The sequence below is a fragment of the Platichthys flesus genome, unplaced genomic scaffold (assembly GCF_949316205.1).
Source record: "Platichthys flesus unplaced genomic scaffold, fPlaFle2.1 scaffold_71, whole genome shotgun sequence".
Lineage (NCBI taxonomy): Eukaryota > Metazoa > Chordata > Actinopteri > Pleuronectiformes > Pleuronectidae > Platichthys > Platichthys flesus.
This window is the reverse complement of record NW_026910033.1, coordinates 18,983-36,129: the sequence shown is the minus strand read 5'-3', so window position 1 is coordinate 36,129 and position 17,147 is coordinate 18,983. Positions and strand designations below refer to the sequence as shown.

Genomic DNA, 17,147 nt, shown 5'->3' with positions numbered 1-17,147 from the left:
GCACCTTAGGCTGATCTGTGATGAAAACATGAAGATTTCAACCAAAGTTGCTAAAATAGGCTTCTCTCACCGTTTCCAACGCTTTTCTGCACCTTAGGCTGATCTGTGATGAAAACATGAAGATTTCAACCAAAGTTGCTAAAATAGGCTTCTCTCACCGTTTCCAGCGCTTTTCTGCACCTTAGGCTGATCTGTGATGAAAACATGAAGATTTCAACCAAAGTTGCTAAAATAGGCTTCTCTCACCGTTTCCAGCGCTTTTCTGCACCTTAGGCTGATCTGTGATGAAAACATGAAGATTTCAACCAAAGTTGCTAAAATAAGCTTCTCTCATCGTTTCCAGCGCTTTTCTGCACCTTAGGCTGATATGTGATGAAAACATGAAGATTTCAACCAAAGTTGCTAAAATAGGCTTCTCTCACCGTTTCCAGCGCTTTTCTGCACCTTAGGCTGATTTGTGATGAAAACATGAAGATTTCAACCAAAGTTGCTAAAATAGGCTTTTCTCACCGTTTCCAGCGCTTTTCTGCACCTTAGGCTGATCTGTGATGAAAACATGAAGATTTCAACCAAAGTTGCTAAAATAGGCTTCTCTCACCGTTTCCAGCGCTTTTCTGCACCTTAGGCTGATCTGTGATGAAAACATGAAGATTTCAACCAAAGTTGCTAAAATAGGCTTCTCTCACTACCGTTTCCAGCGCTTTTCTGCACCTTGTGCCATTTAGACTGAAAAAACTGTTCAGTTGCAACTTTTTCATTGGGGATTCCAAAACTTAAAATCATTTGTTTAAAGAATTCCTTTAGAGTTGAAACCAAGATTTCAAATGACCCTTTTTCATTATAAACATCCACTGTAAGCATGGTGAGTATCAAGCAATATGACTGCAGACCTTTTGAGAAAATACGTTGATGAGTGACCCTATTTCATTATGGCAGTCAAACAGCACTGATTTTCAGCTTTAGTCCATGAAACCTCCAAACATCAACCAAAGGTGCTAAAACAGGCTTATCTCACCGTTTCCAGCGCTTTTGTGCACCTTAGGCTGATCTGGGATGAAAAAATGAAGATTTCAACCAAAGTTGCTAAAATAGGCTTCTCTCACCGTTTCCAGCGCTTTTCTGCACCTTAGGCTGATCTGTGATGAAAAAATGAAGATTTCAACCAAAGTTGCTAAAATAGGCTTCTCTCACCGTTTCCAGCGCTTTTCTGCACCTTAGGCTGATCTGTGATGAAAAAATGAAGATTTCAACCAAAGTTGCTAAAATAGGCTTCTCTCACCGTTTCCAGCGCTTTTCTGCACCTTAGGCTGATCTGTGATGAAAAAATGAAGATTTCAACCAAAGTTGCTAAAATAGGCTTCTCTCACCGTTTCCAGCGCTTTTCTGCACCTTAGGCTGATCTGTGATGAAAACATGAAGATTTCAACCAAAGTTGCTAAAATAGGCTTCTCTCACCGTTTCCAGCGCTGTTCTGCACCTTAGGCTGATCTGTGATGAAAACATGAAGATTTCAACCAAAGTTGCTAAAATAGGCTTCTCTCACCGTTTCCAGCGCTTTTCTGCACCTTAGGCTGATCTGTGATGAAAACATGAAGATTTCAACCAAAGTTGCTAAAATAGGCTTCTCTCACCGTTTCCAGCGCTTTTCTGCACCTTAGGCTGATCTGTGATGAAAACATGAAGATTTCAACCAAAGTTGCTAAAATAGGCTTCTCTCACCGTTTCCAGCGCTTTTCTGCACCTTAGGCTGATCTGTGATGAAAACATGAAGATTTCAACCAAAGTTGCTAAAATAGGCTTCTCTCACCGTTTCCAGCGCTTTTCTGCACCTTAGGCTGATCTGTGATGAAAACATGAAGATTTCAACCAAAGTTGCTAAAATAGGCTTCTCTCACCGTTTCCAGCGCTTTTCTGCACCTTAGGCTGATCTGTGATGAAAAAAATGAAGATTTCAACCAAAGTTGCTAAAATAGGCTTCTCTCACCGTTTCCAGCGCTTTTCTGCACCTTAGGCTGATCTGTGATGAAAACATGAAGATTTCAACCAAAGTTGCTGAAATAGGCTTCTCTCACCGTTTCCAGCGCTTTTCTGCACCTTAGGCTGATCTGTGATGAAAACATGAAGATTTCAACCAAAGTTGCTAAAATAGGCTTCTCTCACCGTTTCCAGCGCTTTTCTGCACCTTAGGCTGATCTGTGATGAAAACATGAAGATTTCAACCAAAGTTGCTAAAATAAGCTTCTCTCACCGTTTCCAGCGCTTTTCTGCACCTTAGGCTGATCTGTGATGAAAACATGAAGATTTCAACCAAAGTTGCTAAAATAGGCTTCTCTCACCGTTTCCAGCGCTTTTCTGCACCTTAGGCTGATCTGTGATGAAAACATGAAGATTTCAACCAAAATTGCTAAAATACGCTTCTCTCACCGTTTCCAGCGCTTTTCTGCACCTTAGGCTGATCTGTGATAAAAACATGAAGATTTCAACCAAAGTTGCTAAAATAGGCTTCTCTCACCGTTTCCAGCGCTTTTCTGCACCTTAGGCTGATCTGTGATGAAAACATGAAGATTTCAACCAAAGTTGCTAAAATAGGCTTCTCTCACCGTTTCCAGCGCTTTTCTGCACCTTAGGCTGATCTGTGATGAAAACATGAAGATTTCAACCAAAGTTGCTAAAATAGGCTTCTCTCACCGTTTCCAGCGCTTTTCTGCACCTTAGGCTGATCTGTGATGAAAACATGAAGATTTCAACCAAAGTTGCTAAAATAAGCTTCTCTCACCGTTTCCAGCGCTTTTCTGCACCTTAGGCTGATATGTGATGAAAACATGAAGATTTCAACCAAAGTTGCTAAAATAGGCTTCTCTCACCGTTTCCAGCGCTTTTCTGCACCTTAGGCTGATTTGTGATGAAAACATGAAGATTTCAACCAAAGTTGCTAAAATAGGCTTCTCTCACCGTTTCCAGCGCTTTTCTGCACCTTAGGCTGATCTGTGATGAAAACATGAAGATTTCAACCAAAGTTGCTAAAATAGGCTTCTCTCACCGTTTCCAGCGCTTTTCTGCACCTTAGGCTGATCTGTGATGAAAACATGAAGATTTCAACCAAAGTTGCTAAAATAGGCTTCTCTCACCGTTTCCAGCGCTTTTCTGCACCTTGTGCCATTTAGACTGAAAAAACTGTTCAGTTGCAACTTTTTCATTGGGGATTCCAAAACTTAAAATCATTTGTTTAAAGAATTCCTTTAGAGTTGAAACCAAGATTTCAAATGACCCTTTTTCATTATAAACATCCACTGTAAGCATGGTGAGTATCAAGCAATATGACTGCAGACCTTTTGAGAAAATACGTTGATGAGTGACCCTATTTCATTATGGCAGTCAAACAGCACTGATTTTCAGCTTTAGTCCATGAAACCTCCAAACATCAACCAAAGGTGCTAAAACAGGCTTATCTCACCGTTTCCAGCGCTTTTGTGCACCTTAGGCTGATCTGGGATGAAAAAATGAAGATTTCAACCAAAGTTGCTAAAATAGGCTTCTCTCACCGTTTCCAGCGCTTTTCTGCACCTTAGGCTGATCTTTGATGAAAACATGAAGATTTCAACCAAAGTTGCTAAAATAGGCTTCTCTCACCGTTTCCGGCGCTTTTCTGCACCTTAGGCTGATCTGTGATGAAAACATGAAGATTTCAACCAAAGTTGCTAAAATAGGCTTCTCTCACCGTTTCCAACGCTTTTCTGCACCTTAGGCTGATCTGTGATGAAAACATGAAGATTTCAACCAAAGTTGCTAAAATAGGCTTCTCTCACCGTTTCCAGCGCTTTTCTGCACCTTAGGCTGATCTGTGATGAAAACATGAAGATTTCAACCAAAGTTGCTAAAATAGGCTTCTCTCACCGTTTCCAGCGCTTTTCTGCACCTTAGGCTGATCTGTGATGAAAACATGAAGATTTCAACCAAAGTTGCTAAAATAAGCTTCTCTCATCGTTTCCAGCGCTTTTCTGCACCTTAGGCTGATATGTGATGAAAACATGAAGATTTCAACCAAAGTTGCTAAAATAGGCTTCTCTCACCGTTTCCAGCGCTTTTCTGCACCTTAGGCTGATTTGTGATGAAAACATGAAGATTTCAACCAAAGTTGCTAAAATAGGCTTTTCTCACCGTTTCCAGCGCTTTTCTGCACCTTAGGCTGATCTGTGATGAAAACATGAAGATTTCAACCAAAGTTGCTAAAATAGGCTTCTCTCACCGTTTCCAGCGCTTTTCTGCACCTTAGGCTGATCTGTGATGAAAACATGAAGATTTCAACCAAAGTTGCTAAAATAGGCTTCTCTCACCGTTTCCAGCGCTTTTCTGCACCTTGTGCCATTTAGACTGAAAAAACTGTTCAGTTGCAACTTTTTCATTGGGGATTCCAAAACTTAAAATCATTTGTTTAAAGAATTCCTTTAGAGTTGAAACCAAGATTTCAAATGACCCTTTTTCATTATAAACATCCACTGTAAGCATGGTGAGTATCAAGCAATATGACTGCAGACCTTTTGAGAAAATACGTTGATGAGTGACCCTATTTCATTATGGCAGTCAAACAGCACTGATTTTCAGCTTTAGTCCATGAAACCTCCAAACTACAACCAAAGGTGCTAAAACAGGCTTATCTCACCGTTTCCAGCGCTTTTGTGCACCTTAGGCTGATCTGGGATGAAAAAATGAAGATTTCAACCAAAGTTGCTAAAATAGGCTTCTCTCACCGTTTCCAGCGCTTTTCTGCACCTTAGGCTGATCTGTGATGAAAAAATGAAGATTTCAACCAAAGTTGCTAAAATAGGCTTCTCTCACCGTTTCCAGCGCTTTTCTGCACCTTAGGCTGATCTGTGATGAAAAAATGAAGATTTCAACCAAAGTTGCTAAAATAGGCTTCTCTCACCGTTTCCAGCGCTTTTCTGCACCTTAGGCTGATCTGTGATGAAAAAATGAAGATTTCAACCAAAGTTGCTAAAATAGGCTTCTCTCACCGTTTCCAGCGCTTTTCTGCACCTTAGGCTGATCTGTGATGAAAACATGAAGATTTCAACCAAAGTTGCTAAAATAGGCTTCTCTCACCGTTTCCAGCGCTGTTCTGCACCTTAGGCTGATCTGTGATGAAAACATGAAGATTTCAACCAAAGTTGCTAAAATAGGCTTCTCTCACCGTTTCCAGCGCTTTTCTGCACCTTAGGCTGATCTGTGATGAAAACATGAAGATTTCAACCAAAGTTGCTAAAATAGGCTTCTCTCACCGTTTCCAGCGCTTTTCTGCACCTTAGGCTGATCTGTGATGAAAACATGAAGATTTCAACCAAAGTTGCTAAAATAGGCTTCTCTCACCGTTTCCAGCGCTTTTCTGCACCTTAGGCTGATCTGTGATGAAAACATGAAGATTTCAACCAAAGTTGCTAAAATAGGCTTCTCTCACCGTTTCCAGCGCTTTTCTGCACCTTAGGCTGATCTGTGATGAAAACATGAAGATTTCAACCAAAGTTGCTAAAATAGGCTTCTCTCACCGTTTCCAGCGCTTTTCTGCACCTTGTGCCATTTAGACTGAAAAAACTGTTCAGTTGCAACTTTTTCATTGGGGATTCCAAAACTTAAAATCATTTGTTTAAAGAATTCCTTTAGAGTTGAAACCAAGATTTCAAATTACCCTTTTTCATTATAAACATCCACTGTAAGCATGGTGAGTATCAAGCAATATGACTGCAGACCTTTTGAGAAAATACGTTGATGAGTGACCCTATTTCATTATGGCAGTCAAACAGCACTGATTTTCAGCTTTAGTCCATGAAACCTCCAAACATCAACCAAAGGTGCTAAAACAGGCTTATCTCACCGTTTCCAGCGCTTTTGTGCACCTTAGGCTGATCTGGGATGAAAAAATGAAGATTTCAACCAAAGTTGCTAAAATAGGCTTCTCTCACCGTTTCCAGCGCTTTTCTGCACCTTAGGCTGATCTGTGATGAAAAAATGAAGATTTCAACCAAAGTTGCTAAAATAGGCTTCTCTCACCGTTTCCAGCGCTTTTCTGCACCTTAGGCTGATCTGTGATGAAAAAATGAAGATTTCAACCAAAGTTGCTAAAATAGGCTTCTCTCACCGTTTCCAGCGCTTTTCTGCACCTTAGGCTGATCTGTGATGAAAAAATGAAGATTTCAACCAAAGTTGCTAAAATAGGCTTCTCTCACCGTTTCCAGCGCTTTTCTGCACCTTAGGCTGATCTGTGATGAAAACATGAAGATTTCAACCAAAGTTGCTAAAATAGGCTTCTCTCACCGTTTCCAGCGCTGTTCTGCACCTTAGGCTGATCTGTGATGAAAACATGAAGATTTCAACCAAAGTTGCTAAAATAGGCTTCTCTCACCGTTTCCAGCGCTTTTCTGCACCTTAGGCTGATCTGTGATGAAAACATGAAGATTTCAACCAAAGTTGCTAAAATAGGCTTCTCTCACCGTTTCCAGCGCTTTTCTGCACCTTAGGCTGATCTGTGATGAAAACATGAAGATTTCAACCAAAGTTGCTAAAATAGGCTTCTCTCACCGTTTCCAGCGCTTTTCTGCACCTTAGGCTGATCTGTGATGAAAACATGAAGATTTCAACCAAAGTTGCTAAAATAGGCTTCTCTCACCGTTTCCAGCGCTTTTCTGCACCTTAGGCTGATCTGTGATGAAAACATGAAGATTTCAACCAAAGTTGCTAAAATAGGCTTCTCTCACCGTTTCCAGCGCTTTTCTGCACCTTGTGCCATTTAGACTGAAAAAACTGTTCAGTTGCAACTTTTTCATTGGGGATTCCAAAACTTAAAATCATTTGTTTAAAGAATTCCTTTAGAGTTGAAACCAAGATTTCAAATTACCCTTTTTCATTATAAACATCCACTGTAAGCATGGTGAGTATCAAGCAATATGACTGCAGACCTTTTGAGAAAATAAATTGATGAGTGACCCTATTTCATTATGGCAGTCAAACAGCACTGATTTTCAGCTTTAGTCCATGAAACCTCCAAACATCAACCAAAGGTGCTAAAACAGGCTTATCTCACCGTTTCCAGCACTTTTCTGCACCTTAGGCTGATCTGTGATGAAAACATGAAGATTTCAACCAAAGTTGCTAAAATAGGCTTCTCTCACCGTTTCCAGCGCTTTTCTGCACCTTAGGCTGATCTGTGATGAAAACATGAAGATTTCAACCAAAGTTGCTAAAATAGGCTTCTCTCACCGTTTCCAGCGCTTTTCTGCACCTTAGGCTGATCTGTGATGAAAACATGAAGATTTCAACCAAAGTTGCTAAAATAGGCTTCTCTCACCGTTTCCAGCGCTTTTCTGCACCTTAGGCTGATCTGTGATGAAAACATGAAGATTTCAACCAAAGTTGTGTGATGGAAATCTGGAGATACAAGAGGCTGGAAACAACAAAGTTATCTACGTGTATTTAATAAGGGGCTTTCTGCAGAAAGGATCAACACAGGGAGACCACAAGGATCTCAGACTGAGGATGAAGAACAGTCAAAAACACAGATCTTATATAGGAGGATTTAGGGCTGTCCTTCTGAACCAATCCAGGAAGGATACATGGGTGGGGGAAGGAGAGGAATCTAAACATTAGCAACTGATTCACATGTGTTTCCTTAGGTGATAAGAAGACATCCACTCCTTCCTTTGATGGGTAATTAAGTAACAAATGGTCTCAACGTATTTCAACACTAACAGTCCCGACCATAAAACAGCTCAAGTCATAAAAGTCTCTTGTCAAGGCTTCAAATGCTTACTATCTAAATACAAAATAGTTTGTCAACCTTGCTTAGTTAATTTTTCTACTACAATTCCCTCCTTTTTGTCATTTTATGACAACATATTAGAATGCACATCTACAGTAAAACATCAAATACATCAATTCACCAGGATTTCAAAATGCATCATCATCATCACTGTAGTGTTAGGCAAACTGCCATTGTCACAGCAATATGCTTCTTTAAATGGGAGGAAGGAGTGATAAAAGCAGATTTAGACAGACAACACAACAACATTACATTCTTCATCACTATCAAAGGGTTCTGGGGAGGAAACCACTCAGGGAGGGGAAACACACCTTATCTTGTTGTCACTGTAGATCTAATTCTAATCATCTGGCAGAACAAACAATAGGGACACAGTTGGCCTTCCCTATAAGGTTCATGGAGGCTAAAGTAACCAAACTGTGAGTATAAAGGTGCCATGTGGGGGAGACATACGTGCGAATAGAAGTGTGGCATGTTCAAACAAGCAACCACTTCCTGTAGCTTCAAAGGAAAACAAATCATCATATCACACAGGATGCTTGAGACCCACAAAGCGAACTGTCCTGGGAGATTGGTTTGAATGTTCCAAAAACGAAATTCGTATCTAGAGTCAGTCAGCAGGAGATCGCTGTCATCATTATTAAGAGAACAGTTCCACTACTGCCACTCAGACCCAGCTGACTGAAGAGGTCAGCGTTCCATTTGTCGTCTTCTCGGCGTTGTGTGTATCATGTGATTCTCCGAAGCAACTTATTATAAACAGCTGTACTGGTCAGCACTGCCCCCTCTTCACTGATCTTTTGCTTTAATCATTCATTGTGGGTGCAGCAGGTGGATGTTCTGGTTCTGGGACTCTCTTGCAGTGACTGGCATGAATCCATGTTGTCCTCTCAGCAACCTTCACCGCCGTGTGGGTCGTTAAAAGGATCTGGTACGGTCCTGTCCAGCGTCTGTGTCGCCAACTTTTCCGCCTTAGGTCTTTTACTACAACCCAGTCGCCTGGCTTCAGGTCATGAAGTGGTCCAGTTGCCGGGGTAGGGAGTGCGTCTTTTACCTGTTTGTGGATGGCAGATAAAGCAGAAGAGAGATTTGTACAATAACATAGCATTTCATCTTCACAGAGAGATGTTGAGGGCATTGGTCTTTTAACAGGTCCAATGCCCGTGTTCGCTGGGCGTCCGAACAGAATCTCAAATGGGCTCAATCCATATTTTGGTCTGACCCTCATTCTCATTTGCATGAGAACGAGTGGGAGAGCCTTAGGCCACGATAATCCAGTTTCCTCACAGCATTTTGCCAATTTGTTTTTTAGCGTGCCATTTTCTCTTTCCACCGCTCCAGCACTAGCTGGGTGGTAGGCACAATGTTTTCTCAGATCAAAGCCCAAATACTTACTCATTTGTTTCAGTGCAGCACTAACAAAAGGAGTTCCGTTGTCACTGCTGATTTTACTCGGGATTCCCCATCTAGGAATAAGTTCAGTGATCAACGCTTTAACTACGGCACCTGTGTCTTGTTTCGATGTGGGGAAAACTTCAACCCATTTAGAAAACATATCAACTATAACCAAGCAATATTTTTTCCCTTCACTCGGTGTTAGTTCAATAAAATCCATCTGTAGATGATCAAATGGTTTGTCAGGTGGAGGATGTGCAGCTTGTGGGGCCTGCATTCCTCTACCAATGTTGTTAGTAGCACAAATCATGCATGCTTGACAAAACTTCTGAGCGTAGCTAGAAAACCCCTTAGTGAACCAATGTTGTGAAATAGCAGCCATCATTGATCCTTTTGAAACATGATCCTTCCCATGCGTTAACTTTGCATAATGAGGAAACAGATATTTTGGCAGACAAGGTTTCCCCTCAGGGCCCACCCACACCCCATGTGTGTGTGTGCAACCACTTCTCTTCCAAAGTCCTCGCTCATCTGCTGTTGCTCTAAGTTGAAGGTCTTGCAGGTCAGCCGTGGGGGTGGTGGGGTCGACCTGTAAGAGGATGTGTGAAGCAGATAGTGGCTGGCGAGCAGCTGCTTTCGCTGCTGCATCTGCCCTGGCATTTCCTTGTGATACTGGGTCATTGTTGGAAGTGTGAGCATCACATTTACATACAGCAACCTGTTTGGGGAGGAGGACAGCATCAAGCATCTGAGACACTAGAGCATGATGCGCAATTGGTTTGCCTGATGATGTAAGGAATTCTCTGTGTTTCCAAATCGTGCCAAAATCATGTACTACACCAAATGCATATCTACTGTCAGTGTAGATGTTAACCCTTTTCCCCTTAGCCAATTTGCATGCTTCAATGAGAGCAGTGAGCTCTGCTGCCTGTGCAGACAGGGAAGCAGGGAGAGGTCGTGCAATCAATGTATCATGTGCTGTTACCACAGAGAAACCAACTTGATTTGCTCCTGTGTCTGAATTGCGAGACGCTGATCCATCCACAAACAGTTCAAGGTCTGGATTCTGCAGTGGTGTTTCCTGTAAATCTGGTCTGGGGGAACAAACTTCGGTTATTGTTACTACACAATTATGTTGTTCACCATCTCCTTCTGTTGGAAGAAGAGTAGCTGGGTTAAGAACATTACATCTTTTCACAGTGATGTTAGGCATTTCCAACAGAATAGCATGATAACGGAGCCAGCGTGCAGCAGACAAATGAGATGTCTTTTGTTCCAACAAAATCATAGACACAGCATGTGGTACCAACAGGGTGAGTGGGGAGTACCCCACTAAATCCCTGGATGCCATTACAGCCTTCTCTGCCGCTGCTACAGCTCTGAGACAAGTAGGCAGCCCTGCAGCAACTGGATCAAGTTTTGCTGAGAAAAATGCAACAGGTCTCTGTTTGCCCCCATGTTCCTGGAGGAGAACTGAAGTCATGTAGCCCCCCTTTTCGTCAACAGCCTGTGTGAAAGGTCGGTCAGGGTTGGGTAGCCCTAAAGTCGGAGTCGTTTGTAAGGTTAGTTTCAAGTCAGTGAAAGCTTTCTCCGCGTCATCAGTCCATGTCACTTTGCTATATGCTTGTAAGCCTTGCCCGTGTGCGATTGCGCTAAGGGGCGCCTCGAGGACAGCATAATTAGGAATAAATGATCTACAATAAGAACACATTCCCAGGAATGACATCACTTGTTTCTTTGTGACAGGTTTTGGAATATTTTGAATTGCTAATGCTCTCTTAGGGGAGAGGGATTTGCCCTCTGCTGTGATCACATGCCCTAAAAATGAAACTTGTTCTTTTACAAACTGCAATTTTTTCAGGCTTGCTTTGTGGCCTTGTGCATCTAAATGTTTTAAGAGAGCTACAGTATCTTTTTCACATTGTTCTTTAGTTGGTGCACAAATCATTAAATCGTCAACGTATTGCAAAAGTGCACTTCCTGGTGTTATCTCTAATGAGCTCAAGCTGTCTTTTAGTGCCTGGTTGTAAATGGTAGGTGATTCACAGTAGCCCTGACACAGGCGTGTGAATGTATAACTTTCTCTGTTGAACTCAAATGCAAACCAGTATTGACTGTCTTTATCAATTTGAACGCTAAAAAATGCATTTGCCAGATCAACAACAGAGAACCATTTACTAGCCGGCGGAACTTGGGAAAGGATTGTATAAGGATTTGGAACCGACGGAGCGCGCTGCTGTACTGCGGCATTGACAGCTTTCAAATCTTGAACAAATCGCCAATCATCAGGTTGTGATTCATCGCGAACTTTCTTGACCGGAAAAATCGGAGTTCTCACCGGTGAATCCTTGCAAGGAACAATTACACCTGCCTTCAATAGAGAGTTGAAAACTGGCGTAATACCATCGATGGCTTCCTGTCTGAGTGGATATTGTGATTGATGTGGTCTGTAGTCGGATTTTGGTTTGATGACTACAGGTTTCATGTTTCGAATTAAACCCACATCATGATTGCCTTGAGCCCAAAGTGTCTTAGGGACCTCTTTTAGAGCCGGGTGTGTTTCTGAAATGTTGTCTGTGTCATATAAATATGCATGTGCATTCTGAGTGTCTGTGTATGTGTCTGGTACCAGTTGAACAGTTCTGAATGTGTGAACAACAGACGTAAATCGTTTTCTATACACTTTCAAAGCAGAATTATACTGAACCAAAGGATCTGATGTCTTTTCCCAGACGTCAGCATGGACACATTTTTTTATCCACGGTCCCAAGTCTTGCCATTCATCATTTTTGTGTTTTGACAGTGAGACATGTGGATGGGAATCAGGAACGTCATAAAGGGAAGCAACCTCTGAATATCTGTGAAGGAACTGAGAGGGTGACTTATATTCTGGTTTAGATAAAATTACAGAAACAGCACATCTATGTTCATTCCAGAACATGCAACTTAGTGTTAACTTCTCTCTCACACAACTTTCTCTAAACCATCTTTTCTCAAATCCTGAATCTTTCCCTTCGTGTATGTGTGCAATGCAGTGTAAGTCTTCTGGATGCATATAAGTGGTGTCTGTTCCTAGTGTGACTAAATGTGCCTTATACACTAGATCAGTGTTGATTGAGGTGACAACAGATGAGCAGAGCTTCCATTCATATGCATATAGCAGTGAATCAGCATTATACTTAATGCATGTGTAAATCTGTGGTTGATCCAGATCAGCCGTTCGGACCACTACGACACCTGATGGGGTGGAAATTAAAGAAATGCCCATAAGACACATTACATCTCTTCCCATCAAATTAATTGGACAACATGAGGATAGCAAAAATGAACACTTAAATTTTCCTGTGCCGCTATCCCTACATATTAAAGGAGTCGTGAATTTTTCAACCACGGTGCTTCCTGAAGCCCCCACAGATCTAACAAATCGTCCACTCATTTTAGGAGGTGTTTCAAACATATTGCTCTTGATGACTGAATGTGTTGCTCCTGAATCTACAAGGAATGTAATGTCTTTCCCTAGCACTGTGAGTGTGTGCGTTGGCATATGAGCATAAGCATCTGATTGATACTTAACATATGTTTCTATAAGTAATTTGTCTTTCTTTCTAAAAAATCTTTTACTTCTGTGATAGGTGTTTGTGTTGGTGTGGTGCATTCACCCTCTTGATGTGTGATGTGTTCCTCACGGTCTCGTTCTGTGTCCAAAGATGCTGGTTCCTCCCTCTCCTCCGCCCCCGCCTCGGTTCAATCAGCATTGTAAGGTTGCTGTCTCCCCGGACAATCTTTTGCCCAATGTCCCTTCTCTCCACAGAAAAAACAAATGTTCGGATCTCCCCTTCTTCCTTGAAATCCTCCTCTACTCCGTCCGCGCCCTCGGCCTCTTGAATACCCGCGAGGTGCACCCGCGAACATGGTCAATGTGGCGTGATGCAGATCAGTCTCTCTTTTCTCCTTCTTCCTCTTGTCTCCATCTCTGATTAATTTCTCAGCATGCACTGCATGTGATTCTATCAAGCTGAGTTTTCCAGAGTCCCACTGGATGCATGTGCGTTTTAACAGGTTGGCAACATCAAGTCTTAGGCCGTTGATGAAACTATTTCTCAGGTGGGCTTCCCATGGTGTTATTTCTGCTGCGTTTACATCAGGAGGTGGAGTCAACCCACTGTGAGTGTTGTGAGCTTCAGTTAAGCGAGTCAAGTAGGTGTGAACTGACTCATCTTCTTCTTGCTTACACACTGAAATCTTTGTCATGTCCATCCGCACTGGGAATGCGGCTTCAATTCGTCCACCCAAATTATTAATGGCATTCATATATACAGCATTTCCGGCATTATCCCAGTCTGGATGTACCATTCTAAGGTCTTGTTGTGGATATCCTGCTGCTATTTTTGCCCATCCATTACCCATTTTAGCCATGAGCAATCGTCTCAGTTCAAAGCTTGTGGGGCGGAATTCTCTGCAGAAGACAAGAAGCTCCTCTGCAAACTTCACTCCCCCTGAATTTGATGGGGAAGGGAGATGACTCATTGCTGCTTGGATATCACTGGTTGTCCACGGCCTGTGCACAAGTATGGCATGTCCATCTGGTCCTGCCACTTCAACCATAGGGAGGCACAAAACCTTGTGGGCCGGATCCTGTCCCGGTCCGTATTGTCCCCCTCCTCTGGTGTGAGGTGGAGAAAGGGGTTGCGGGTCTGGAATGTTGTATGGTGGAGGAAGTGGTGGAAGAGGTGGTTGAGGAGGTGGTGGCAAAGGTGGTAGAGGTGGAAGAGGTGGTGGAGCTTGGGCTCCTGCCTGTGGAAAATCCGCTTGCAGTGCAGCTTGGAGTTGTGCAGGTTGTTGTCTTCTTGGCGGGGCAGAGTCGAGGTCGGAATCCTGCATTTTGAAACACTGAGACACTTGTGAGGGTTTATCTGTCTTTACAAATGTTTGTTTTTTGTCCCTACGTTGTGCTTCTTCTAACCACATTCCATATCCCTTCCATTCTGCCTGAAATGTATGTTTCACTCTTTCTTTCTCCTCTAACTTTAGTCTCAACTGTTTCAGCTGCCTCATGCTAAAACTCCCCCCCTCTGGAAACCCACATTCATTCATCCAAACTTTCACCTGGTTTAATGCTGTGTCACCATAGTTCCTTCGCATAAAATTCATATTAGGACTACTCAGATCAGTTCCATCGAATTTTTCTTTACTGTTACTTTTACCCATATTAAAAAAAAAAATTATGTTAAGTTTTAGTTATCTTAAATCTTTAATCAATCTCCAAAAACACTTTCGTAAGGAGCAATATAGGAAACGTAATAATATTAATATCCTCAAAACACTTTAGTATCCCCTATATAATAATCAGTAGTAATTTCCTTATAATTACTTGTTCAATTAATTTCTCAATTCGTCTCTTTTTTTTTTTTTTTTTTTCTTTTTTTTTTTTTCTAATACACTTTTAAATATCCTGCCTACCCAACATAAATCATAGTGCACTAAAGAAGTTCTCTACATAGCGCGCTTTTTGTTTGAGTTGTCTGACACAATGCAAATACACTCAGTATTATGTCCTCTCTGTGGTTGCAGTCGAAACAACTCCTTAAGGTACCTCGTCAGTCTACCTTCCAGGTTTCTTCTAAACCTTGGTTAAAAATTTACAGGGCTTTCACCTGTCTGGAGGATCCCGTTCCTCTTAGACCAACTTCTCCGTAACACTATGCTTTGCTTGGTATATATTACACTTGAAATCTCAGATTCTCACCAGATAGATCGCAGCGCTGAGACGATCCGGGACTCGGGTCTTTAGTCCCTGCATCTCACCCGTATGGGGAGGTTAAGGTTGGAAACTTTTTTTTCCAAGATGATCGGTCAACCGTTGACCCGAGTCCAGATCCGTCCAGACGTGCAATCCCACTTCTGACACCAAATTGTGATGGAAATCTGGAGATACAAGAGGCTGGAAACAACAAAGTTATCTACGTGTATTTAATAAGGGGCTTTCTGCAGAAAGGATCAACACAGGGAGACCACAAGGATCTCAGAGTGAGGATGAAGAACAGTCAAAAACACAGATCTTATATAGGAGGATTTAGGGCTGTCCTTCTGAACCAATCCAGGAAAGATACATGGGTGGGGGAAGGAGAGGAATCTAAACATTAGCAACTGATTCACATGTGTTTCCTTAGGTGATAAGAAGACATCCACTCCTTCCTTTGATGGGTAATTAAGTAACAAATGGTCTCAACGTATTTCAACACTAACAGTCCCGACCATAAAACAGCTCAAGTCATAAAAGTCTCTTGTCAAGGCTTCAAATGCTTACTATCTAAATACAAAATAGTTTGTCAACCTTGCTTAGTTAATTTTTCTACTACAGTTGCTAAAATAGGCTTCTCTCACCGTATCCAGCGCTTTTCTGCACCTTAGGCTGATCTGTGATGAAAACATGAAGATTTCAACCAAAGTTGCTAAAATAGGCTTCTCTCACCGTTTCCAGCGCTTTTCTGCACCTTAGGCTGATCTGTGATGAAAACATGAAGATTTCAACCAAAGTTGCTAAAATAGGCTTCTCTCACCGTTTCCAGCGCTTTTCTGCACCTTAGGCTGATCTGTGATGAAAACATGAAGATTTCAACCAAAGTTGCTAAAATAGGCTTCTCTCACCGTTTCCAGCGCTTTTCTGCACCTTAGGCTGATCTGTGATGAAAACATGAAGATTTCAACCAAAGTTGCTAAAATAGGCTTCTCTCACCGTTTCCAGCGCTTTTCTGCACCTTAGGCTGATCTGTGATGAAAACATGAAGATTTCAACCAAAGTTGCTAAAATAGGCTTCTCTCACCGTTTCCAGCGCTTTTCTGCACCTTAGGCTGATCTGTGATGAAAACATGAAGATTTCAACCAAAGTTGCTAAAATAGGCTTCTCTCACCGTTTCCAGCGCTTTTCTGCACCTTAGGCTGATCTGTGATGAAAACATGAAGATTTCAACCAAAGTTGCTAAAATAGGCTTCTCTCACCGTTTCCAGCGCTTTTCTGCACCTTAGGCTGATCTGTGATGAAAACATGAAGATTTCAACCAAAGTTGCTAAAATAGGCTTCTCTCACCGTTTCCAGCGCTTTTCTGCACCTTAGGCTGATCTGTGATGAAAACATGAAGATTTCAACCAAAGTTGCTAAAATAGGCTTCTCTCACCGTTTCCAGCGCTTTTCTGCACCTTAGGCTGATCTGTGATGAAAACATGAAGATTTCAACCAAAGTTGCTAAAATGGGCTTCTCTCACCGTTTCCAGCGCTTTTCTGCACCTTAGGCTGATCTGTGATGAAAACATGAAGATTTCAACCAAAGTTGCTAAAATAGGCTTCTCTCACCGTTTCCATTGCTTTTCTGCACCTTAGGCTGATCTGTGATGAAAACATGAAGATTTCAACCAAAGTTGCTAAAATAGGCTTCTCTCACCGTTTCCAGCGCTTTTCTGCACCTTAGGCTGATCTGTGATGAAAACATGAAGATTTCAACCAAAGTTGCTAAAATAGGCTTCTCTCACCGTTTCCAGCGCTTTTCTGCACCTTAGGCTGATCTGTGATGAAAACATGAAGATTTCAACCAAAGTTGCTAAAATAGGCTTCTCTCACCGTTTCCAGCGCTTTTCTGCACCTTAGGCTGATCTGTGATGAAAACATGAAGATTTCAACCAAAGTTGCTAAAATAGGCTTCTCTCACCGTTTCCAGCGCTTTTCTGCACCTTAGGCTGATCTGTGATGAAAACATGAAGATTTCAACCAAAGTTGCTAAAATGGGCTTCTCTCACTGTTTCCAGCGCTTTTCTGCACCTTAGGCTGATCTGTGATGAAAACATGAAGATTTCAACCAAAGTTGCTAAAATAGGCTTCTCTCACCGTTTCCAGCGCTTTTCTGCACCTTAGGCTGATCTGTGATGAAAACATGAAGATTTCAACCAAAG

General features: G+C 42.0%; 1 protein-coding gene across 1 annotated transcript; it reads right to left on the bottom strand.

Moving 5' to 3' along the window:
* Positions 1 to 7,525: 7,525 nt before the first annotated feature.
* Positions 7,526 to 12,265, bottom strand: LOC133950592 (protein NYNRIN-like). The gene has a single exon (XM_062384646.1). The coding sequence runs from the start codon at positions 12,255 to 12,257 to the stop codon at positions 8,613 to 8,615; it is 3,645 nt and encodes a 1,214-aa protein (XP_062240630.1). The 5' UTR covers positions 12,258 to 12,265; the 3' UTR covers positions 7,526 to 8,612.
* Positions 12,266 to 17,147: the final 4,882 nt, after the last annotated feature.

Excerpts from the sequence above, each read along its gene's own strand:
- LOC133950592 (XM_062384646.1), bottom strand. The coding sequence starts at position 12,257 with ATGCATCCAGAAGACTTACACTGCATTGCACACATACACGAAGGGAAA.